This window comes from Nomascus leucogenys, chromosome 7b, assembly GCF_006542625.1.
Source record: "Nomascus leucogenys isolate Asia chromosome 7b, Asia_NLE_v1, whole genome shotgun sequence".
NCBI classification, from domain to species: domain Eukaryota; kingdom Metazoa; phylum Chordata; class Mammalia; order Primates; family Hylobatidae; genus Nomascus; species Nomascus leucogenys.
Genome location: NC_044387.1, coordinates 68,570,059 through 68,595,846, shown reverse-complemented (window position 1 = coordinate 68,595,846; position 25,788 = coordinate 68,570,059). Strand labels below are relative to the sequence as shown.

At 38.2% G+C, this 25,788-nt stretch overlaps 1 protein-coding gene across 1 annotated transcript in view; it reads right to left on the bottom strand.

Annotated features, from left to right (window-relative positions):
• Positions 1 to 25,788, bottom strand: part of ARHGAP10 (Rho GTPase activating protein 10) — a 348,170-nt gene that overhangs the window by 128,335 nt on the left and 194,047 nt on the right. Inside the window, exons 14-15 of the mRNA XM_030816218.1 lie at positions 14,403 to 14,477; positions 7,602 to 7,689 (exon numbers count right to left, since the gene is read on the bottom strand). Coding sequence (XP_030672078.1) covers positions 7,602 to 7,689; positions 14,403 to 14,477 — 163 coding nt within the window. The remainder of the gene's footprint in view (positions 1 to 7,601; positions 7,690 to 14,402; positions 14,478 to 25,788) is intronic.

Genomic DNA, 25,788 nt, shown 5'->3' with positions numbered 1-25,788 from the left:
ATTCTGAAATGAATGAAATAAAAACACAACATATCAGAATTTGAGGGATGTTGGTAAAGCAGTACTAACACGAAATTTTATGCTACTAAACACCTATATTAAAAAAGAAGAAGGGTGGTAAACCAAGCACTTCATTTTGTACCTTAATGATCTATGAGGAAAAAAAAAGTGTAAATTAAGCCCAAAGTAAGCAGAAGGGAAATAATAAAAATCAAGCAGAAATCAATGAAACAGAAAACAGAAAAATAAAGAAAATAAATTAATCCAAAACCATATCTTTTAAGATAATCCGTAAAACTGATCAATCCAGCCAGAATGATTAGGAAATAAAAGAGAAAAAACAAACAAACGACGCCAGGAATAAGAAAGGTGCCTGCAGAATCAGTGCAGATTCTCAAGATATTAAAAATAAAATAAAGAAATACTATGAGCAATTTTATGCCCATAAATTCAACAATTCAGATGAAATGGACAAATGTCTTAAAAGACACAAACTACCAAAGTTCGCTCAAGAAGAAACAGATAACCTGAGTAGTCCTATTGAATTTGTGGTTAAAAATCTTGCCAGTAAGAAAACTCTAGGGCCAGATGATGTCACTGAATGAATTCTACCAAACAATTAAGAAAGAAAAACTACTGATTCTATACAAATTCTTCCATAAAATAGAAGAGGGAATAATTTCTAACTCATTCTGTGAGGTAAGCTTTAGCCTAATATCAAAGTTAAAGACATTATGAGAAAGGCATTATGAGAAGACTACAGACCAATATCACTCATGAACATAGATGCAACTATTCTAAATAAAATGTTACTAAATCAAATTCCACAAGATAAATAAAATAATATATCGCAAGTTGGGTTTATCACAGGAATACAATACTAGCAAAATATCTAAAAAAAAAAAAAATCAATGTACTTCACCAAACAAAAAGAAAACTGTATGATCACATCAACAGACAATTTAGGAGAAACAGCCTCTCCCACAAAGCATACTAGAACTACTGGAGATCCCTATGCAAAAAGAACTTGAATTCATACCTCATATCTTATGTAAAAATTAACTCAAAATGGATCACAGAACTAAGTGTAAAACCTAAAACTATAAAACTTAGAGAAGAAAACATAAAAGAAAACCTTTGTGACCTTGAATAAGTGCAAAGATTTCTTAATATAGCCACAAAAGAAAAACTGATGAACTAGACTTCATCAAAATTAAAACTTCTCTTTGAAAGACACCATTGAGAGAATGAAAAGACAAATCACACAATGAAGAAAATACTTGCAAAGCAGGTATCTAAGAAAGGACTTGTACTCAAAATATATTTTTTAACTTTTAAAACACAATAACATGACAATCTAAGTTGTAAAAAAGTGGGCAAAAGATATGCACAGACACTTCACCCAAGAAAATACATAAATGGAGAATAAGCACATGGAAAAAAGTTCAACATTACTAGTCATTAAGGAAGTGCAAACTAAAAGCACAATGAAATACTACCAAATACCTATTAGGATGGCTAAAATGAAAAAGATTGACCAGCTAAGAGTTGGCAAGAATGAAAAGGAAATGGAACCTTTTCATATTGTTGGTGAGGATGTAAAGAAATACATCAACTTGGGAAGAAAGTTTGTCAGTTTCCCAAAAATTTAAGCATAATTACCACATGATCTAAATATTCCACTCCTGGGATTTATCCAAGAGAAATGAAAGCCTGTGTCCACTCAAATATAGGTATACAAATGCTTTTAGCAGCTTTATGTGCAACAGCCAAAAGTTACAAGCAAGTTAAATATCCTGCAACAGATGAACTGATTTTTAAAAATGCTGGTGTATCTATAAAATGGTCCATTAGTTAGCAGTGAGATGGAATGAACTGTTGGTATGTGCTACAACATAGAAGAATCTATTCTAAGTGAAATAATACAGATTTCAAATATATACAGTGTAATTCTATTTATATAAAATTACAGGAATTGCAAAGTAACATATTAGTGGATGAGGCTACTTCGGTGGGATGTGAGAGAGATTTCAAATGGTAGGAGGAAACTTTGGGGGGTAATAATGCATAGGGTCACTATCTTGATTATGGTGATAGTTGCAGAGGCATACATATATCAAACTTATCAAAACATACACTACAAATATATGCAGCTTATTGTATATCAACTATGTTTCAATAAAGCTGTCTTTAAAAAACAAATAAAAATAGGTCAAGCATGGTAGCTCACACCTGTAACCCCAGTGCTTTGGGAGGCCAAGGCGGGAGGATCACTTGAGATGAGGAGTTTAAGACCAGCCTAGGCAACAAAGTGAGACCCTGTCTCTATTTTTTTTTTAATGTTTTGAAAAGAAAATTGAAAAATAAAAGAAAAAAATGTTAAGGTACATATATTCCTTACATACAATTTACGATGCTATAGTATACACATACAAACACAAAATGACAACCATAAACTAAAATTTAATGCACGAGTGAAAAAGTCCTGCCCTTATTTCCCCTCCCCCTCCTTTTTCCCCTGCATTCCCATTTCACAAAGAAAATGAAAAAAAAAAAAAAAATCAACTATACCACAGCCTAAATAAGGAGAAAGAAGGGACCATCAGAAGTAAGCCTTTAGGGGGTTTGTTTCAAAATATAGACAAGCAGGAGGTAACAAAAAAGAAAAATGGTTATCTGGTAGAGAAGGAAAGTTAAAGGGTGCTAAAAACAAAAGTGAGGTCGGAGGGGGGAATGAGAACCCTTAGAAATACATTTCTTTTCCAATAAAAATGAATTTGTATCTGACTATCTTCTGCAAGTTACTTTTTTCATTGCCATATGTCTAGCTAGGCAATGCAGCATAAAAAAATAAATATTGTTAACATTAGGGAAGCAGCCATAAAAATGACAAGTTCCCCATACAGAATGTATTATGCTGAGTCACTGCAACTCTCAGCCTCCTACCCGACATGTTTTTGAGCCACCTCTCTTTGCCACTCGTTGGGATCTGTTGGGGGACATAAATCATAATATTTACCTAAGCTGGCATTTCCCTCCCAAAAAGTCCCATTACGATTTCCAGGCTTAAAAGAAGTTTCCTCCAGGTAAAATCATTTGACTAGAAACATCACAAAACCAGTCATTTGTCCCCTCACAACAGAAAACTGCTGTAACGAACACATTGCTGAAAATCAAAATAATGGTCTGCATAGGTAAGAAATCATTCAGAGGGCTGGTATTCAGCTCTCTAAAACATGAGAAAAAAAAAATTGCCTCAAGTCAGTAGAAGAAAGAGAGAGATGCCACGCATCGGTCCACTGCACATACTTTTCCTTCTCCAAGACCCTGGAAGACCTGCTTCTTGTTTCAGTTTGGTGCTTTGGGGCTTTGGCTGTTTTCCTCCCTCCACCTCCAACATCCCATCCAATAAGATGGCTGGGTTATTTGTAGTAAGAAGAATTCAAGGGCAAGAGCTTTTTTGGGTGAGAAAAGCTATATTCAGCTTCACGCCATGGTGCCGTGAGTGACAGAGCTGGGGCTCCAACCCTGGCAGGCAGGCTGGCTCCGGACCTCCTGCTCTTGACCATCACACTGTATTACCTCTCATGCAGAAAGAAATACACTTGCTTGGGCCATAACCCTGTTGCCAAAATGGAGGTAGATAAAAACCCAGTTTTATCCCATTTGATGCATCACCAAAATTTAGAAAAAAAAAAGGGGTCAATTAAATCCTAATTACTGCATTTTCCATCACTAAAAATAACATAGGGGAAAAGAACAGTGACCCAACTTTCAAATCTCCCAAGGCATCTGCCATCTTATGATAATTCACTTTATCACATTCAGGCAGAATGTGTATTTTGTTAGAAGTGAAGTTATATAATAATAACATCTCATAATGTCGTTCTGTAGGCAATGTTTGTTTAAAAGTGAAATTCCATAGGATGAAGCAAGGTAATAAAATAAAAAGGCAGAAAAAGCAACACAAGACCAGGGGCAATAAGAAACCAGCTTCCAAGAATATCAAGATCCAAAAAGAAATCCTATGTACTAAATAAAAAGGGCCTCTAGTTTATTAAACAAATTCCTCCCACACAGCAAAAGAAAAGAACCATATGGAATGGAGGAAAAAAGAATGCAATTTATTGCCAAAAAGGTGGATTTCCACCCTTAGTTTTCTACCAATAACTGAGTCATCTCAGTCAATCCCTTTACCTGCACTAGCTATGAGTCTACTAAACAGCAAAATGGTTTTAAAGCTATCTCCTAGAGTGGCAGTACTTCTGGTCAAGTTAATATGTGCAATTCATTATATGTTTATATCCCTTACCTACTCTTTCCTTCATCTGTCTAACACAGCTTTCTCAATCTCAGAATTATTGACATTTTGAATCAAATAATTATTTGTGGGGGTAGGGTGGGCTGTCCTATGTACTGCAGGAAGTCAGATGCCACCAGATGCCAGGAGCACTGCAAACCAGCAATGGTGAAAATCAATAATGTCTCCAAACATGGCCAAACATCCCACTGAGGGGCAAAATCATCCTCAGTTGAGAACCACTGTTCTAATTTCTCAGCCACAGCTCCAAGTTGCTGGGGATACTGCAGTGAACAAGACTTAAAAGATGCCTATCTTCAGGGAACTTAAATTCCTATCCTAGAGTTGGGAGTAACAAGATTCATTTTTACCATAATCCTCATCTAAACCACAGTTAGTCACTATCAGTGGCAATACTGATGTGAGTATACATCCCTTTATCAATTAGGAATAACAATAGTGCACATAACAGTTTAAGAAAAAAATTAGAACAGTGGCTGAAAACATCTTCTTTTCACAAAGCACTTGAAAATAGGTAATACATAACTATCACCCACGGATAAATTTTATATCATTAAAAAGTGGGACAACCAGACAACCCAGGCTACCTGATGGGAAACAACAGAAAGAATATACCACCACTACGATGGATTCTTTTTTTTTTTTTTTTGAGATGGAGTCTTGCTCTGTCTCCTAGGCTGGAATGCAGTGGCTCTATCTCGGCTCACTGCAAGCTCCGCCTCCCAGGTTCCCGCCATTCTCCTGCCTCAGCCACCCGACTAGCTGGGACTACAGGCGCCCACCACTGCACCCGGCTAATTTTTTTTTTTTTTTTTTTTTTTGTATTTTTTAGTAGAGACGGGGTTTCACCGTGTTAGCCAAGATAGTCTCAATCTCCTGACCTTGTGATCCGCCTGCCTCGGCCTCTCGAAGTGCTGAGATTACAGGCGTGAGCCACCGCGCCCAGCCTACAATGCATTCTTGAAACAAAGAAAATAAAACCTGACTCTAACAAAGCCCATTTGAAAAATCTTTATCTACAGGACACAGGATCGCTAACGAAACATGTTAAATGCTATCATGAAGATATAATCAAAAATGGCCCGGGTTCATCAACAAATAAATGCCAGTGGTGGAGGAAGGGAGGAAATGTAGAGATTAAAATAGCCTTAAAACCTATCAACCAAGTGAAATGTTGGCACAGTTTAAATCCTGCAGGATTTAAACCAAATATGAAAAGACTTTTTGAAGACAGTTGGTAAAAACTGAACATGGACTGAATGCTGGATATTAATTTTGTTGTGCATAATAATTATATTTTGATTGACTTTTTAAAAATGACTTTTTGAGGTAAATACTGAAGTATTTATGGGTACAGTAATATGATGTTTCAGAAAATCTTTAAAGTAGTATCTTTAAAAAGTAGCAGGTAGATCCCAGAACATTTGGAGGCTGAGGTGGGTAGACCACCTCAGGAGAGGTGACCAGCCTGGCCAACACAGCGAAACCCTGTCTCTACTAAAAATACCAAAAAATTAGCCAGACATGGTGGCAAGGGCCTGTAATCTCAGCTACTCAGGAGGCTGAGGCAGGAGAATTGCTGGAACCCGGGAGGTGGAGGTTGCAGTGAGCCAAGATCGTGCCATCGCACTCCAGCCCAGGCCAACAGCAAGACTCTGTCTCAAAAAAAAAAAAAAAACACAAAAAACAAAAAACAAACAAAAAAAAAAACAGTGGCAGGTAGGAAGATTAATGAATTAAGAAGGATGGAATGTTTTGTTTGTTTGTTTGTTTTTTGTTTTTTTTTGAGATGGAGTCTCGCTCTGTCGCCCAGGCTGGAGTGCAGTGGCGCAATCTCGGCTCACTGCAAGCTCCGCCTCCTGGGTTCACGCCATTCTCCTGCCTCAGCCTCTCAGAGTAGCTGGGACTACAGGCGCCCGCCACCACACCCGGCTAATTTTTTTTTGTATTTTTAGTTAGAGACGGGGTTTCACCATGGTCTCGATCTCCTGACCTTGTGATCCGCCCGCCTCGGCCTCCCAAAGTGCTGGGATTACAAGCGTGAGCCACCGCGCCCGGCAAAGGATGGAATGTTGACAACTCAAGAAGCAGGATAATAGAGCCATGAGGGTTCATTACACTAAACTCTCATCTTATGTATCTGAAATTTTTCATAATTTTTTAAAAATACAAAATATGTCATATAAGTTGATTCAAATGTACCCACTGGAACCCAAATAACTTTTACCTGAAAAACAACCCAATGTATGGTTAAAAAGAACTGGTCCTGAGGCCAGGTATGGTGGCTCACATCTGTAATCCCTGGACTTTGGGAGGCCAAGGGAGGCACATCACTTGAGGTCAGGAGTTCAAGAACAGCCTGGTCAACATGGCGAAACCCCATCTCTACTAAAATTACAAAAATTAGCCAGGTGTGGTGGTGCAAGCCTGTAATCCCAGCTACTCAGGGGGCTGAGACACGAGAATTGCTTGAACCTGGGAGGCAGAGGTTGCAGTGAGCCAAGATCGTGCCACTGCACTCCAGCATGGGCAAAAAGAGCAAGACTTCATCTTAAAAAAAAAAAAAAAAAAAAAAAAAAGAACTGGTCCTAGGCCATTCATTTGCCATGGAAAATCTAAGTCTCCAACAGAACCACAGCATATAAAAATTACAGTTGTGATCTTTTTTCATTCTTTTTTTTTTAACTGTCTATATACTTGTTCTTCATCTAACCCTGAGCTTATCATTAAGTTCCTCTCTTAAAAAAAAAAAAAAGGACACTAACTCATAAAAAAATGCTACCCTCTAATTCTAGTCCTAAATATTTTCTATTATAAATAGAAAACAACTTTATCTTAAAACCTTACCAAGTAAACTTCTTTTCAAAGAGCTTTGCATTGACATGTTGTCATAAGCCTTTAAGTTGAAATCATTTAAACTTTAAAAAATCATTTCAGCATAAAATATAAAGACACAATGAATTCAATAAATAGCCTTCATTCAATCATCAGCCTCAACAAGTTGTTTCATAGTGTTTAATTCCTAAAATGTACATCCACAAGAAACATCTATTTCAAAACCCAAGTCTATGTCAATTTCTGTTCTGTTGCAATTGACTTAATTACTGATGTGCATCTACTAGCTACCTTTCTTTCTGGGACAGTGAGACACCTGATAAAGTTTCCCTTTTTAAAATAAGGCTTAATTTAACTATTGATATTTATGTACACAATTGGCATCTGTTTTATGTTACAGATCCAAATAGTCCATTCTTCCTTCTTGCTACTGAGAGGAGCTTACCTCAAATACTGTTTCAGGGCACTTGTTATTGTCTTCACTTCCCAATCTGCAGAATTCTCCAGGTCCACCTCATTGCATGTTTTTACATCTAGTGAGCAAGCAAACAAGAAAAAAATAATTAAAACCTTGATCATCAAAGGTTCTCTTGTCTAGCTCACAAAGCTTCCATTTTTAAATGAGCAAACCACAATCCTGCGGTTTCCTAGGAAAACATTATATATACAATTTCTCTAAAATACTATAAGCTATGTTCTATGACTAGACACTTGTGGCACTTCGGAAAATCTGTAGTAGAGATCAAAGCAAAAAATAAGAGATGGGTTGGGAGTAAGGAAGAATTAGACATAGTATATTATTTCAACATCCACAATGTAATTCATGTATAGCTATTATCATCATCGTCATTAACAGTATCACTCAGTAGCCTTGGCTTATAGCAAGTGGCACTTTCAGTTGTGTGCATATGGTTTGAGGTGTTTTAGGTGGCATTGTTGCCCTCATACTGTGATTGATAGAGGCAGGAGACAGCCAACTAAGTAGGGTAGAGTCCCCAGAGAACCTCCGACCCGCCCAGGTCATTGTGCACATGAGGCTTGCCTAAACATGCCCACGGTGAAAATTTCGGTCTTTTAACACATGCTCAGTAAGGGAAATAAATCAATGTGGAGTGGCTCAGACTAAGGGCCCACATGTGCACTGGGGGAACAGGGTGGAGCTACTGGGAATTCCTGCCTTATGCAAAGGAGGAGCCAGACCTCTTCAACTCATGTGTGGTGGCCTTGTGTTCAATATGAGAGGTGGGAGCCCGCTGGTGGGACCCCCTCTCTTTGCTGAGCACTCCCCTTTAGCTTAATAAGTTCCACTCTCCTCACCCTTCACTGTGTCCGCATGTCTAATTTTTCCTGGTAATGACACAAAAACCCGGATTTAGCTGAACGAAGGAGCAAAAAAATCCTGCATCATCATGACACAGAAAACCAAGGGTGGCACCGTGAATGGCAAAATGACTATCAGAATGGCAACAAACTGGTGAAAGGATGATAAACTTGGTCTCAGATTTTCAGGATTTCTGTTCATTCGATTATCTTTCTGAAATTAATATATGATCAACCAAAACAGAAAATGACTACACAGAGACTTAAAAAGTCATTTACAGTTAACCTTTCACATTAACACTATAATATATATACTCATCCGGGAAATATTTATTGGAAGCCTCTGTGCAACACTCCAGACATTCATTCTAACTTAAACTAGTTTTCTTTATCCAAATAGCACGTAATGATGTATTTCTCACAAACATCCTTTCAAATGGTAAGTCAGTTAATAGGGTTGCTTCTTTATAAAGTAAAAGAAGAAAATTCAAAACGGCTAGTAAGTTCTAAAGAAAAGGTATATGGCACCAAGAAAAAAAAAAAAAAAAGGAGATGGCAGAGTTAGTAAATTGAGGAAAGGAAAGCGTCAATCCTGGTAGAAATAAAATGAAAGGATGGCAGGAAAGGCAAACCCCTAAGGAGTATGGTGGCATCTTTGACTTTTAGAACTCTGGGATGGTACACTCAGGTGTGTCATGGCGGCAGGGAGGAGTGCAGCATGGGTATCACAAAGCTGGGCTTACATGCCTCTAACAACCTGGCCCAGCCATACCACCACAAGCGAGTTACAAACCTATCTGAACTTCAAATCTTCATCTGCACAATGGAGATAATGTAAATGCTCTCACAGAATGATTGGGAGCATCAAGGCAAATGAAGAATGTATACAGATTTCCATAAATAATTAAATGTAGCAGGTTACTGCACTGCTGAGTGACGAAAAAGTACAAACAAGCACTGATGGTACCTACCCAAAGGGAGGAGGCAGGAAATGGGTTATGACGAATGATATTGAGCCATCAATATCAATTTGCCCGGTTTTCTACACACCTACTATGCAAAGGAGAAAATAAGAGATTCATGGAAAAGACTATTTCTCCCTCACTCCACGATGATGTCTTAAAGACCAAAAAAAACCTCGTTGTTTCAGGGTTTTTTTCCTCCCTTATACTGTGTTTGTCTTCATAGAGAAGGAAACATCTTGTTAGCATTTCCTTTTTATAAACACTAAGAAGAAAAACCTGTCAAAAAGGGACCACCACATTAAGTCATGCATGCCACTTAAAAAGTTTTAGGCTTGGGATGATGAAGGGTGGATGACAACTCAATGTTGGGCTGAAACTTTCTGAAGATAAAGTAAAACAGGAAGTGATGGTTATTTCACAGGCATAGCATCATACATATGAGGTCAATTACTCAAAGGTCTGAAGACTTTTAAAGCACTTCAACATTTCTTGATTACAGCAACTGACAGCAATATGCAATAAACTACAACAATGGCAATTGACACTGATTACATTTTGATCAGTTCCTACAATTCAGAACTCATTTGTTACTGAGCTTGTCAGACAAGCCACAGATACATTCAAGAAATCAAATTAAGCACCCTGATTAAAGGTGCAATCCTTTATAACTAGGACTAAATAATTCTGTTCTAAAGGCTTTGCCAACCAATTACTTCAGTAACTGAATATTCTCTCTCATTAAATCAATCATTTAGATCTCATTTTAACATACAAGTCAGATAATATTTTCAATCAACTTGCTACCAGCAAACCACCTTTTTAAAATCCAAGAGGCTTCTAAAGGAAATCTTTTATTTCCAGCTTTCTACCAAATTATGATTCTGTATTTTGAGAATCATATTCTTTCTATGGAAAAATAAGCCATCATTCTAAATTCATGGAATAAAAAGCAGCTGTCACATCAGAAGCAAATGACTACACAGTGTCTATGTTACTAATTCTCTCTTAAATTTTCACTGTTTTCAAATAGCTCAATCATCCCTAGCAGTCCTTTACAATCAGTGAATGCACTGGGACTAGGCAGAATTTAATAATTATTTGGGATTCAAATGTGAAAATACATTTGGAGGGTTCATTCAGAATATACGTTCTACCATAAGAAAGATAAAAACAATTTGCTTCCTTTCTGACCAGGGAAGGACACTTCATGGGTTTGTTAAAAATCTAAACTAAGAAGCACAGATAAAAAGAGTTGACTTTTTATTTGGGTGAACATTTCACACTTACGTAACCACTGGTCATTTTTTTGAAACTGAAAATCTGCAGTCCAACCTAAATGCAAAGTGCAATTTTATGCAGCTGCTAGCACCCTACTCAACACTGACTTAGGTCCAATTTTAAAGTACTTGAAAAAGCACAGTGAATGGATGAATTTTGAAAATATGTTTTATAATTTTCAGCTACGTTAGTTCACTTTTTTCCCCAATCTATGCGACAAAGCTGTCCTACAAAGGAAACAAAGTAATGGTTTTCAAGTAAAACTCTTCTCATTTCTTGTTTTCTGTGGTTTTATGTGTGAAAATAAAGTCATCCAGCCCTTCTTGCAAATCAGATTTAGAATTAACCACTGAGCTCACCAGACCACACAAGCTACTACCACATTTTCTCACAATTTCCTCTTCTTCTGCTCTAATGTTTTAAACTAAAGTAGGGAAGAAGGAAGAATGCGTAACAATTCTACCTCGTATCAGTTCTAATCTACCATGAACTACTGTAATTGATATTTTACATTCTCACTCCATTTACTAAAAAACCATGACTCACCTAAAGACAACTCATCTGATATTTCTCCCTGCCTTTCCCAAATGTGCGAAGTTTCTGCTGTATAAAAACAATAACAACTTCTACCAAATCTGTGCGCCCTGTCTTAGAGGCTGCAAAGGGGAAGAAAAAGGCAGGTGTCTGCTCAGATGGGCATGTTCTTTCAGCAACTTAAGAAACTTGGTCCAGGGAAAGGCTCAGAGGCTGCTGGAAATCCAGCAGATAGTTGCCTTAGGCTCCCAGAGGGGAAGACAACTAAGAATACCCTCTCATCACCAGGTAGAGGAAGGCAGCTGCCTGCTCCTTTACCTGGCCTCGAGGAAAATAACTGCCTCTCTATTTAGACAGTTTTCTATGGTCAATGTCATTGCTATTTCATGCCAGCTGGAAGTTAGGGGAGAAGGAAAGAAGGGGGAGAGAATAAAGAGGATAAGGAGGGAAGAAAGGGGCAGGAGAAGGACGACGGAGAGAAGGATAATGGAAAGAAACATTTTTCTCTATTTTAATATGAAATATGAAGTGAAAAACACACCAGAAAAAAAGAGACAAGTGAAAAAACATGCAAGAGATTAAGCATATACCCTTTTAGAAATCATTATAAACTTTTACATGAGTATTTAAAGAAGACTTAAAACACTTTAACAAACAATACAAAGTACTTTGTGTAAAAATGGCAATAAAAAATTCTAAAGTAAATAATTAGCTCTCAAGAAAATACAGAGAATTGGATAAACGGCAGCTCTCCTCAAAAAATAGTATATGGCTTAGGACTGTTTCTCAAATACTTAAAAATTAAATTATTTCCCATTTCTACAAAAACAATGCATTACAAACAAAATGTTCCTTGAAAAAATTCAAATTTGAAATAAACCTATTACCTGCCGGAATAATAATAAACACTAATTGCTTTAAAAAAGCAAAGTTAAAAATCTGGCAGACCCACACAATTTTTTCCTCTTCAGGATATACATGTAACCCTTTAACAACGCAGCAAAATGCGAAGAGTTGGAGAAAAATACCCCTAAGATTATGTAGACATGACTATTCAAAACTCTAAAACCCTTTTTTTGGAAGAGGCATTAAATTATTTCCATTTGAACACTCAATCAGTGTTCAATATGAAGGGAAAAAACACACCAGAAAAGAGAGACAAGTCCACTCAATCAGGATAAAATAAATAAGGAAACATTGAATTGATTAGGAAATAGCAAATAAATATATTTTGTCAAGGGCTAAGGTTTGTATTGGTAGCATAAGGTAATAAGAAAACGGTATTAATGCTAATGAAAATCCGAAGTTTTTGATAATTTTAAATTCACACTAGGAATTATCTATAGATTACTCAAAACAAATGTATATTGTGTAACCCTCTTAAATGAATGGCTTAATGAGGAGGTAACAAGTCAGTATCTGTTTCACATCAATTCTCTAACTTTCCTCTGTTTGCAGAATGGTATTACTGAAAACATAAGCATTTCCCTTGCCAGCAATATGTGTGAGGTTGTGTCACACTCATGTCCTGGGCTTCTCTACTCTGAGGCTCATGAAAAGTAAAAACAGTTTTCCAGGTCATGAATTTTTTGAGGGTTTAGATATTTTAAAACACCTTGTAAGTTAAGGACTGGCTTGGGACATTTCCCATGAGCAGAGCAAACTACCACACTGAGTTGAGCAATGCTGTACACGTAGAATTTTATGAGATGACCAACAAATTTTGAGACAGCTTAGCACTTCAAGGTGACCACAGAAAAACCCTTGTTCAAACTTTCCTTGAACAGGAACAAGATGATAATAAAAATAATGCCAGGTCCTTAGGACCAATTTACCAGCAAAATGTGCCTTTCAGTCCACATTTCCCATTCTGTTATCTATATACTCTTCCAGTTCTAATCATCATAACACCATCTTGGAAATGAAAGAAGTGTTTCTAATTTTAAAATTAAGTAAAAGCAGATGCTGTAGTCCCATTAAATTCTTCCAGCTGCTACTGAACCACTGGCAACCTGAGTCTATTTAATTTGGAGACCACTACTGGTAAAAAGGAAAATCTGACTGCCAAAATTGCACAACCAAGTTAAACCAGAGAGGCAGAAAATGAAAACAGCTTATGGAAGCGAATGTATTCTAATAAGGCTCTCCAACTGATGATGGGCAATTTCTCCTGTGGTTAATAGCTTACAAAAGATTGTTGCTTATTAAATCCTTAATTCAAATATAGGCAAACAAGCAATCCTATCTGTAGCATGACAGTTGATTTTATTCAACTTGGCTCATGCTTCCTAAAAATGACTCTTTGCTATAATGTTTTAAAATGCAGACAGGTTGGAATGCATTCACAGCACACCTGAGGGCATTGTTAATACTGATTAATTAAAGTAAGGTATCAAATAAATTAATATGTAGCAAGATCATAATGACAGATTGGTTTGATACACAGGCCCTCTAGCCTGATGAGTTATCATCACTCTTCAAGAGGCAGCCTGTTTTGGGGTGGGGGAGAAGTGGAGTGTCTTACAGGTGGAAATGAACTGACAGCAGTGTGTAATGTAAAAGCGCTTTGTCATTCACATAATGTCTGGGGTAATGAAATGAATTCACTTTCTGGCTTCCTCTAGTCTGCGATGCCAAAGAACACTGTGTTATCAGCACAGATGGAGCATGCATGGTTCTGGAGGAGAGCCTGGTGTGAACTACAAACAAGCCACTGTGAATACCAATGAATCCCTGAGAATCAGACCCTTGCTGTCAAATGACAGTTTTGGAAGCTCCATAAAAATGAGCGAGTCCCAGTGGTCTTGTCCAACCAAATGTACTGTCACAATTCTGGACAGGCTATTTGGAAGCCATGCAAATCATAGAGGCCTGACTGCCACTTCCCTGTGAGAAGCAAGCACAGGAAGATAGTCAACCAGGGGGTGCATTCTTTTTTCATTTCTTAATAAGAGGTAATAGACAATCTATGCTGATGCAAATACTAATCTACTTCTGTGGGTCAATTGTCTCTGTTCAGCAGAAAACTCCTGTAGAAAGTAGAGGAATGGAATGACAAGTATTCTCTACATTACTATGAAATATTAAGCTGTGAAGTCAATGAACATACACAAATAACACATGGAAAAATGATTAGAAAAGAGGCATACCCATTAACATACTCAGAAGTCTCTGGACCTTTGAACTCACCCCCACAACTCTGTACAATCCTTGGTCATTTATACCTATGGGAAGAAACAAACTATTAGCAAAATAGAAGACTATCATATTTTAAAAGCCATCAAACAGTTGCATTCAAAATCTTTGCTAACATTAGCAGCATTCCTGTTAACTATAAAAATAACCTTTGGAAAAAGCAAGTGTTTAACAACTTGTTTTACTAGCTTTTCATCTGTAAGTTGTGGTTAAAAAAATAATCTCAGCAAACAATGTTCCATGTGGACAAAAATGAAATGCCTCAATGTTAATAAGTTAGTTAAGTATCATGGATACATTGAAATGAATACCAATCCAATTTGTAAAGATGCACTAAAACTTTTATGTTTATTGTATTTACTTGTTTACATTTTTTTTCAAAAGTTTTAGCCTTTTAAAAATATGGTGATGATTAGTACATAGAAAGAAATCATTGTTTGGATGATTCTTGAAAACCATGGAAATTCATTCAAAACTAAAGCAAAACTGTAATTTTTTTTTAAAGTTGTTACACGTCCTGTCCAGTGAGGAGCTGTGAAACTTCAAATCAATATCACCACAAAGTATACTGCAAAATGAACCAAATCAATGCATCCTCTCTCTCTACAGAAATCTGAAAACGAATTCTCCCTGAGAACAAGAGACATATAAAAGAAAAATGTACTGTCAAACATAATTTGGTATGCTGAACAAATATTCTTATCATTTAGATTCTGATCTGAACAAATCAATGATGAAAAGACATTTTTTATGCAATTAGCAAACTGAGTGACATTAAGGGTAAAAAAATCTCCATTTGTTTAAAGTTGCATCCTGAAAGGGGTGAAAGTAACCTTACATTTGCTTTAAGAGGGAAAAAGGGATAGACGAAACAACTGTGGCAAAATCTTGATAATTATTGAATCTGGATGAGAATATGGGAATTCATTGTACCAATCTCTCTACTTTTTTATGCTTGAAAATTTTCATAATAATGACTTCCAAAAAATGTGACTTATATTTACTTCTCAAACGAGTTGCAGCTTTCTGGCTGTGTGTTTATTTTCTCCGCTACGAATGTTAAAGGTAACAAGAACACAACTGGCAGACAGGCAGATGATGCCTCTAAACTCCAAAGTTTCCAAAACAAAATAACAAAACAAAAGGCCCTGGAATTTGCCCACGAGGGTTTACTTTTTCACCTCCCTGCTCGGAGTGATGAAAAGAATACTAGTCAGAGTCTAAAGAATTAGATTCAAGTCAGTTCAGTCACTCATGAGGAAAAGAGGAAACCTCTCGGAGTCTCTATGCTGTATCTGAGATCAAGTACTGCATCCTATACCCTATGTTATGCTGGGAGGAAAATGAGACGATACTAACACGTGTCCTACAGATTGTAACTCACAGCGCACACACAAAAGCATTCATTCTTCCTTGTCAAGTTTTGTTCTTTTTCTCTTTGCCTTTTTAAAAATTATAGTTACATATACTATTTTTTTTAACTTTTAAGTTCAGGGGTGCATGTACAGGTGTGTTACATAGATAATAAACCTGTGTCATGGCATTTGTTGTACAGACTATTTCGTCACCCAGGTACTAAGCCTAGTGCTCATTAATTCTTCTTCCTGATCCCCTCCCTCTTCCCACCCTCCACCCTCCCATAGGCCCCAGTATGTGTTGTTCTCCTCTATATGTCCATGAGTTCTCATCGTTTAGCTCCCACTTATAACCGAGAACATGCAGTGTTTGGTTTTCTTTTCCTGCATTACTTTGCTAAGGATAATGGCCTCCAGTTCCATCCACGTCCCAGCAAAGGACATGATCCTCATTCCATTTTAGGGCTGTATAGTAGTCTGTGGTACAGTATGTACCACATTTTGTTTCTTTTGGAGATAGAGTTTCACTCTTGTTGCCCAGGCTGGAGTATAATAGAGCAATCTCGGCTCACTGCAACCTCCGCCTCCCAGGTTCAAGTGATTCTCCTGTCTCAGCCTCCCAAGTAGCTAGGATTACAGGCATGCTCCACCACGCCCAGCTAATTTTGTGTTTTTAGTAGAGACAGGGTTTCACCATGTTGGTCAGGCTTGTCTCGAACTTCTGACCTCAGGTGGTCTGCCTGCCTCCGCCTCCCAAAGTGCTGGGATTGCAGGCATGAGCCAATACACCTGACCCCACATTTTCTTTAACCAGTCTATCACTGATGGGCATTTAGGCTGATTCCATGTCTTTGCTATTGTGAGTAGGGCTGCAATGAATATATATGTGCATGTGTGTGTATAATAGGATGATTTATATTACTGGGTATATACCCAAATGAATATAAATCCTCTTTGCTTTTTATTCCTTATTTTTTAAGTTTTGCAAATGTCCTATTTTTCCTTCTGTTATAGGCTGAATTGTATCCCCCTAAATTCATCTGTTGACATCCTAATCCTCAGTACTTCCAAATGTGACTGTATTTAGAAATAAGGTCTTGAAAAAAAAGTAATTAAATTAAAATGAGGTCACCAGGGTGGGCACAAATCCACCATGACTGGAGGCCTTGTAAGAAGAGATGAGGACACAGACATGTACAGAGGGGGACCATGAGAAGACACAGGGGGAAGACAGCCATCCCCATGCCAGAGAGAGGCCTCAGAAGAAATCAACCCTGCTGATAGCTTAATATTGGACTTGTAGCCCCCAGAATTGTGAGAAAATTGATTTCTATTGTTTATTCAGCAGCCCCCGTCCCCAACCTTTTTGGCACCAGGGCCCGGTTTCGTGGAAGACAATTTTTCCACCGACTGGGGTGGGGGGATGGTTTCAGAATGATTCAAGTGCATTACATTTATTATTAGATTCTCATAAGGAGCACACAACCTAGATCGCTCACATGTGCAGTTCACAATAGGATTTGCACTCCTATCACAATCTAATGTCGCCACTGATCTGACAGGAGGCGGAGCTCAGGCCATAAGGCTCGCCCACTGCTCACCAGCTGTGAGGCCTGGTTCCTAATAGGCCATGGTCTGGGGATTGGGGACCCCTGGTTTAAGTCACCCAACCTGTGATACTTTATTATGGCAGCCCAAGCAAGCTAATAATTACTCTCTATCTCATTAGAGCTTAAAGAACCAGAAGAGTAAAGGCTAGCCCTTAGTCTACCTAAGTCTTCTCAGAACGCTAAGGAGTCACAGCAGCAGAGACACACCTTCCTGAGGGGGAGCACTCAGTGACTACAAGGGAGAAGTAGGCCACACAGCCCTGCCAGGAGTTGGAAAAAAGAAAAGAAAGTTGCCAAAAAACACAAAAATCAGAGACCTTTTGAGCCTGATACAGGAAAAAAGACTGAGCCTCATTCCTTCCTTCTTTTTGGAAGCCAGAAGGGCATGTCCAGATAGTTTAAAATATCAGAGGGTTTCAATACTACTCTAGTTAAGAAACCTTAAAAAGTTTGACCTCAGCGGTAGAAGCCAAAAGAGCAAATCATACTTTGCATTCAAGCAAACATGCCTCTGTGAAAAGGCCCTGAATTATATGGAGAGATGAAATAAGAATGTCACTTCGGCAATAATAATCACTCTGTGCCGGTAATTACTATCAAATAATTGATCAAGTTCAAATTCATCAACCTGAGAGAAGTACAGTTAATTGCTAATGCATACTGAGAGGTGCAAGGGGGAATTAAAGCTACTCAACACAGTTTCTACATTTTTAAATGAAATTTAAATAAACCTTGCACAAAAAGCAGCTTGGAAATAGCACGTAAAATACATACACTCAAGTCTTGTTCGATTTTCTATTTCTTGCTACACTGTTCTCAAAGGCTCTGAACTAAATGAGAGCTGGAACATACTTTTTATCTATGAACACATATATGTTCACATAAAAGGCATCAAATACATTTCAAGGATATAAACCAATCAATATGCCAAGGCATATTAGTGAGTTTATCATGTCCTTTCCAGCTTCTTTTCCAAATTTCCCTGTCAACCAAAGGGATCACTATTTCTGATCAACAAGTATTAGAAATTTGAAATCTTTGACTTCTTCCCTGTCACTTTCCAAATGCAACAAGTCAATGTCCACTCTTTCTTCAAACTTCAGACTAATTTCTGCCTCTTCAACACAGTCCTGAATTTCATGCACACACATTTATTATGGAATCCCTAAAAAGAAACACACAACTATAATCCATTCTGAACACTGTCTTCTATATTTTCAAACCACTATTATTATCTAATGTCCCCTGGATCCCCATTTAAGGGCAAGCCTTCAGATCCAGCCCACATCCTCTAACCTTAACAAGTATGTAAGGCACACACACGCACACATCCACGACGGGCCTCACCTCATCCTCCTATAGGGACTGCAGTGTATTCAACTTAATCACAACAGACGGCTCGACCATCACCCACAAATAACCAAGTTCATTGCATCCTCTGCGGCTACATGCAGGCTGAAGTCTCCCCAGCAGGAATGCTCTTCCCCTTCTCCTCACAGATTTATTCAACTGTCATATATTTATTCATCAGATATGTGCCAGGTGCTATTCTGGTTGCCCAAGATTCGACAGTGAGTACAATTCCCATCTAAACCTTCAAAACCGGATAAAAATCCCCTTTTTGACACCGGCCCACAGTGATACTCCCTTCTTCTAAGCATAACTCATAATTGATTCCTTTTAATTTAACACTTGATTACATTTAAATTTTTTATTTTTAAGGCAGGGTCTCATTCTGTCATCCAGGGTGGAATGCAGTGGTGTGGTAACAGCTCCCTGCAGCCTTGACCTCCTTGGATCAAGCTATCCTCCCATGTCAGCCCCTCGACTAGCTGCGACTACAAGCACATGCTACCACACTTGGCTGAATTTATCTTTTGTAGAGAGCAGGTCTCACTATGTTGCCTGGGCTGGTCTCAAACTCGTGGCTCAAGTGGTCCTACCGCCTCAGGGCATCCCAAAGTGCTGGGATTACAGGCAAGAGCCACTGCACCCACCAGGGTACATCTTAAAACAAGTCCACAATCTTGGTCGCAATTCCCAAAATCAAAAGCGTTAACGGATAGAGGAGTGGCATCACCAAGATGGTGGCATAGAAAGTAACCTGCTCATATCCCCATACGACAGTAAGAATTCTGCATCCATCCACCATCAAAGTCTCTCTGAGGGCATCTCAGGATTCAGGTAAAAGTTTGTAAAACCTTGGTGGAGCCCAAGACCTGGGAGGGTCGCTTTGAGAGTGCAGACCAACATCCAGGTGGCTGATGTGCCACCAGCTTGCTCCTAGATTCAAGCTTGACAATGATCCAGTCCTCCAAGGGACTTGGCTACAGCCCTGTTTGGCCTTGAGCCTGCAGCTGAAACTATCTGCCAAGGGGTCCAAAAGGAATCTTGCACATTGGTGCTTTGGCAAAAAGGTTCATCTGCATACTAACAGTGGTTTCAGCAGTGAACCTGAGACTTGCCCTGTGGCTTGGCTCCAGGGCCCCTCAGCCAAGGTCCCAGCTCAGAGCTGCTTGCACAGGGACCCAGAGGGAGACTCACCCATGTCTTGCAGCCTGGGAGCCAGAGCCTTCCAGATGGGCTTGCCAACCTCTGCCCCACAACAGATCCTAAGGGCACCCAGGCTCAGCTCCCGCCCCTCCCACTGCAATCAGGGAACAATCTTGTGTTGAGACCTACTAGGAGACATACACCCAAAGAGCCTGGCTCTCCAGCCTCTGCCCCAGAGCAGATCCCAAGAGGGCCTCATCTCAACTCCAGCCCATTCTGCTATAGTCAGAAATTCATCCCACCATGCAGAGACCTGCTGGGAGACACATCCTAGAACAGTCTTCTGGACTCAGGTCTTGGCCAGTATTCCCACACAGTCCCAGTACCTTTTTTGGGTCTTCCCCAGGTCCATCTGGGGCAGAAAGCCACATCAACTTCTGAGTCCTGAAGAGACTCGTGGCAAGCCTGGGCTTAGAGCATCCTCTAGTGCTGAGACAGCTGCAGTGGTCACAGGCTCAGGAAACCCAAGAGTCAGTCAGCTTAGAATCCTGGAAGGCCCTCTGAAGAACAGGCACAAAGCCAGACTGGGTAGATGAAAATAAATAGCTAATCCCTCAATGCACAGACACTGTCACACACACCTACAAGCATCAAGAGCATTCAGGGACTGGCACAGTGGCGAGTGCCTGTAATCCCAGCTACTTGGGAGGCTGAGGGAGAAGGACTGCTTGAGCATAGGAGTTCAAGGCCAAAGTGTGCTATGACTGCACCTGTGAATAGTCTCTGCACTCCATCCTAGGCAACATAGCAAAACCTTGTCCCTAAAAAAATAAACAACTTTTAAAAGAACATTCAGGGAAATATGACCTCATCTAACAGGCAATATAAGGCACCACAGACCAACCCTAAAGTGATGAAGATGTGCGATCTCTCTAAGAAATTTAAAGAAGATGAGCTTCCTTCTCAATAAACTTCAAGAATATACAGAGAATCAATTCAGAAATTTATTGGGGAAATTTAACAGAGAGATTGAAATAATTTTTAAAATCGAAAAGAAATCCTGAAGCTGAGAAAGTATAAATGCATGACCTGAAATCAGGTTAAGTATTTTTTCCACTCTGAATGTTCATATTTCACATGTTAAAAGTAATTTCCACACCAAACCTGCCTGGAGATGTAATATTCTATTCAGTGTATGTCCCATATTACCTTTTTATTGTTTTTTCCATTTTTTTATCTCCAACTTTTAAGTTCAGGGGTACATGTGCAGGATGTGCAGGTTACATAGGTAAACGTGTGCAATAGTGGTTTGCTGCACACTCAGGTATTAAGCCCAGCATCCATTAGCTATTCTTCTTGAGCCTCTCCCTCCTCCCCTCTCCCCCGCCCTTTGACAGGTCCCAGTGTGTGTTGTTCCCCCCATGTGTCCCTGTGTTATTATTTAGCTCCCACTTGTAAGTGAAAACATGAGATATTTGGTTTTCTGTTTCTACATTACTTTGCTAAGAAAAATGGGCTCCAGCTCCATCCATGTCCCTGCAAAGGACATGATCTCATTCCTTTTTATGGCAGCATAGTATTCCATGGTATATTAAATGTACCGCATTTTCTTTATCCAGTCTATCATTGATGGGCATTTGGGTTGATTCCATGTCTTTGCTGTTGTGAAAAGTAATGCAGTGAACATACGCATGCATGTGTCTTTATAATAAAACAATTTACTTTCCTTTGGGTGTATACCCAGTAATGGAATTGCTGGGTCAAATGGTATTTCTGCCTCTAGGTCTTTAAGGAATCGCCACTGTCTTTCACAATGGCTGAACTAATTTACACTCTCATCGATAGTGTGTTCCTTTTTCTCCACAATCTCACCAGCATCTGTTTTTTGACTTTTTAGTAATAGCCATTCTGACCGGCTTGAGATGGTATCTCATTGTGGTTTTGACTTGCATTTCTCTAATGATTAATGATGTTGCACTTTTTTTTCCTATGTTTGTTGGCCACATGTATGTCTTCTCTTGAGAAGTGTCTGTTCATGTCCTTTGCCCACTTTTCAGTAAGGTTGTTTTTCTCACGTAATTTTAAGTTCCTTATAGATTCTGGATATTACACCTTTGTCAGATGGATATATTGCAAAAATTTTCTCCCATTCTATAGGGTGTCTGTTTGCTCTGGTGATAGTTTCTTTTGCTGTGCAAAAGCTCTTTAGTTTAGTAAGATCCCATTTGTCAATTTTTGCTTTTGTTGCGATTGCTTTTGGCATCTTCATCATGAAATCTTTGCCTGTGCCTATGTTCTGAATGATCTATTATCTTTTTTAATTAAAAAGGTCTAAATTCCAAAACACACCAAGCCTCGGAATTTTCAGATGAAGAATCGTGAACCTGTATTCCACCTTCTCTCCAAACACAGAGATATTACCTAGAAAGATACTTGGTCAACCTTGGTTTTTGCTTTTAATAGCTTTTATGGTGCCTTGTATAGAGTAGTTGGGCACAGAATAGGTATAGCTAGGTTGATCTGACTTGAAATTGATATAGAACTATGAATATAGACTTGGGCCAAAATGGACATCACAATTCAGAACTGAAAAATTTAAGTTAAAATATCCAAATTATTGTGATTTTTCAGGATATAAATGTTCAGTGATGATATTGATATATTTTCTAACTTTTAACAAAAATTTATAACCTGGTCAATGTGTTTACAGGCCCAAAGTTTTTTTTTTCTCTCTTAATAAATTAGATTGAGATTGGTTCTGATAGTTAGCAAAGAACAGGTAAGCTTATCTCCACTACAGTGATGAGCAGCTGATGACAGCTGTCTCTGGGCAAAATGGATAAGGTAAAATCAAATGTGTCTTACTTCCTACCAACTGTCTCCTCCAATCTCCCACAACACTGTCATAGAGCACTACTCACATCACCTACATCTTCCTTGAGGAGAGGGTCAAACAGTGGGAAGCAGTCAAGTTTCATCATCATCTCTGCTCAACTGTTTCCCTCTCAAACCCAAATGGTGTTACCAGAGCCAGAGACCATTCAGCTCCAGAAAACACCTGCATGGAACTACTGAGCACTAGTGGGCATCCACTGGTCCCTGTAGGTGGGCTGGAGAAGCAAGACAGAAAATAAGATGTTCTGGTATAGTTAAAAAATCAGATGCAAAAGGAAAATAAAACTTAAGAGGGCTGATAAATGCAGGTAAACAAGAGAGGTAAAGGCTAGAGTGGCTACAACTGGCAGATAAATGTGATTATTTGAAAACAAAAAGTAGCATTAGAATAAAGGAAGCAGAAGAGAAAAGACAGGTAATTTTTAAAAATAGAAATGGTAAGCAGGGAGAAGAATACAAAATAAAAGGGAGGAAAAACTGGAAATAAATGAGAAGATAGGCTAGAAATTACATAACATTTAATTTCCTGTTAATTTCACAGGAATTGTTGAGTACTTATATTTTAGGCAGTGAGGTGGAATCAAGTGAAGACACAGGGTAAAATTAAAGAGACAATTATAATTAAAAGAGAGTAACTTGAAACTAAATAGGCCAAGAAGTTCTTTCTTATCTTCTCAGCTTCAGGTGCAGTTTTTATACCTGATAGCTCTATATTCTTAATACCTCAACTTGTCCTTAGCCTATGGTATACATTTAACAAATGAATTGAAAAATAAATGAACAATTAATATATCGATGATTAATCAGTAAAGGAAATACAGAAATAAAATGTAAGACAGAAAAAGATATAACAACAAAGGAGAAGGGCTCAAAGTGAAAGATAAACACTTTTGATGGTAACAGGCATGAAATGATTAAAAAGGATTTTGCAGCCGTATGATTCTACAGAAATACATTCTCAAATTCCATGGTTCTGTAAACTAACATTGAGCTCTCATCTAGTAACCAGCAGATTGCCTGGCATGGAATGAGATGCTTCATCAATATTTGTGGAGAGACTGAATCATTTATTTGCACTCGCGTGTGTTGACAACAGGGGTAAAAGGTCATTAATGTTCATACTGGCACTCACAGGATTTACATCAAAAGTCTAACATTTCATTATTAATGAGGCACATGTGCATATATATACACACGTGTATGTACAAATACAAATATAGGTTTGCATATCCCTCTAGCACTGTAAAGACAGTATAACTCTATGGGTTATACAACAAACAAACATGCTTTTATGCACATAAAAATATTAATCATTATTTTAGATGCCTTATATGTATATATTTTCCTGTATAATTACTAACATTAGCTAATCTTGAAATATTCTTGAAAATGAAGGAAAAATGCACTCTTCATGAAATAATTAGAAAAACTTGTGAGGAAATACTTAGCAATCTGGCTAAGAATGATGTATTATGAAGGTAATATTAAGAAAAGCAAGAAGAGACTCATGAATATTGTTTCGGATCATAGGTGGATTATAAAAATGTGATAACGTGTTCCTTACATATATTTATAACTAGTCCTCAGTAAGCACTAATGTTTAAATGTCTAAGTATAGCAAACACTTTCTAGGCTATCTGCTGCACTGGGTTACATAAAAATAAACAGGTTCATACACAAAGATACTCTTCCAAGATACTCAGCAATTCATAACATTATAACATTCTGTCAAAAAATGTGTATTTATATTAAAATGGTTTTAAATATAAGCAGACAGAAGAATGATACTCTCTACTCCATCAAAGGGACATAATCACCATCATAAATTTAAGATACGGTATTTACATAATTCTAAAGCTTTGGGAGAAGAATGCATTATTTGTAACACTTACAGTGCATTAAATACTGCCAAGCAGCAGGTAAGGGATAATTCCTAAGCATTGAGGCAGCAGATAAAGTAGAGCTATACAAAGATGAGATTCAACATAATACTGAATAACATTTTAAACTTTCTGGACCTTGGTATCTCCATTTAAATAAAAAACAAATATATCTTGGAAATACAAATGTGTTAAGGTTACAAGATATAAATTATTACAAGTTAAGGTTACCAACATCCTGAAAACTCCCAACTCTGCCACCTTCCAGCTATGTGACCTAGCAAGTTATTCAACCTCTCTGTGCTCTGCTTCTTCACCTGAAAATGGAGTTAATGATGGGAACTGGGTTGCTGTGAACATTAAAGGAGATAATGTTTATAAGGCAAGTGCCTGAGCTTCACACATACCAAGCAATCATTAAAAGCTTTAATTGTAGTATAAAACTCAAAATTAATTGCAAAATAGCCAGGCACGATACATATAAATGCCCTAACCAAGTCCTTTAATCTATAAGCCCATTTTCATAAAATAAAGCACATGCTGGGAAGAGAGTCAAAATTTATTTAACAAGAATGACTCATGGAAAATATACAATTCCTGCTCACCAATAACATTTGTAAGATCTTCCCCCAGATGATAATTATTTGAACAGCTGATAGAAAAACATTACAGACAGCTATTATTTGCCATCAACTAATCTGTTTTTCTCTTTCCTATAAGTCTTGCTTTCACTGGCATGTTCGCCTTCACCTATTCTTTGTGTAAACGCATTTCTGTATTGTGATGATTAGCCTCCCCACCAGCAGGCACTTTTAGGAAAGGTCTTAGGATCTCATTCCCACAGTCTTCCCACTCCCAAACAAACCAGGGACTCAACACAGAAACAAGACAGTTTGGCATGTGAGGGTGGCTGTGCCCACTGGGGTTGTCTGTCAAATCCACTCACTATTGTCCCATCCCAGGAGAAAGGTGAGAAATATTTTAAAAAGTGCAAAGCAAATACCCACTTCTGGGTCTAAACCCGTACTTTTGGAAGTACTGACAATTTTAGGCTTCTAAAGATACATCTAAGGCTTGATGCTAAGTCTCATCCTCTCGAATCCAAGT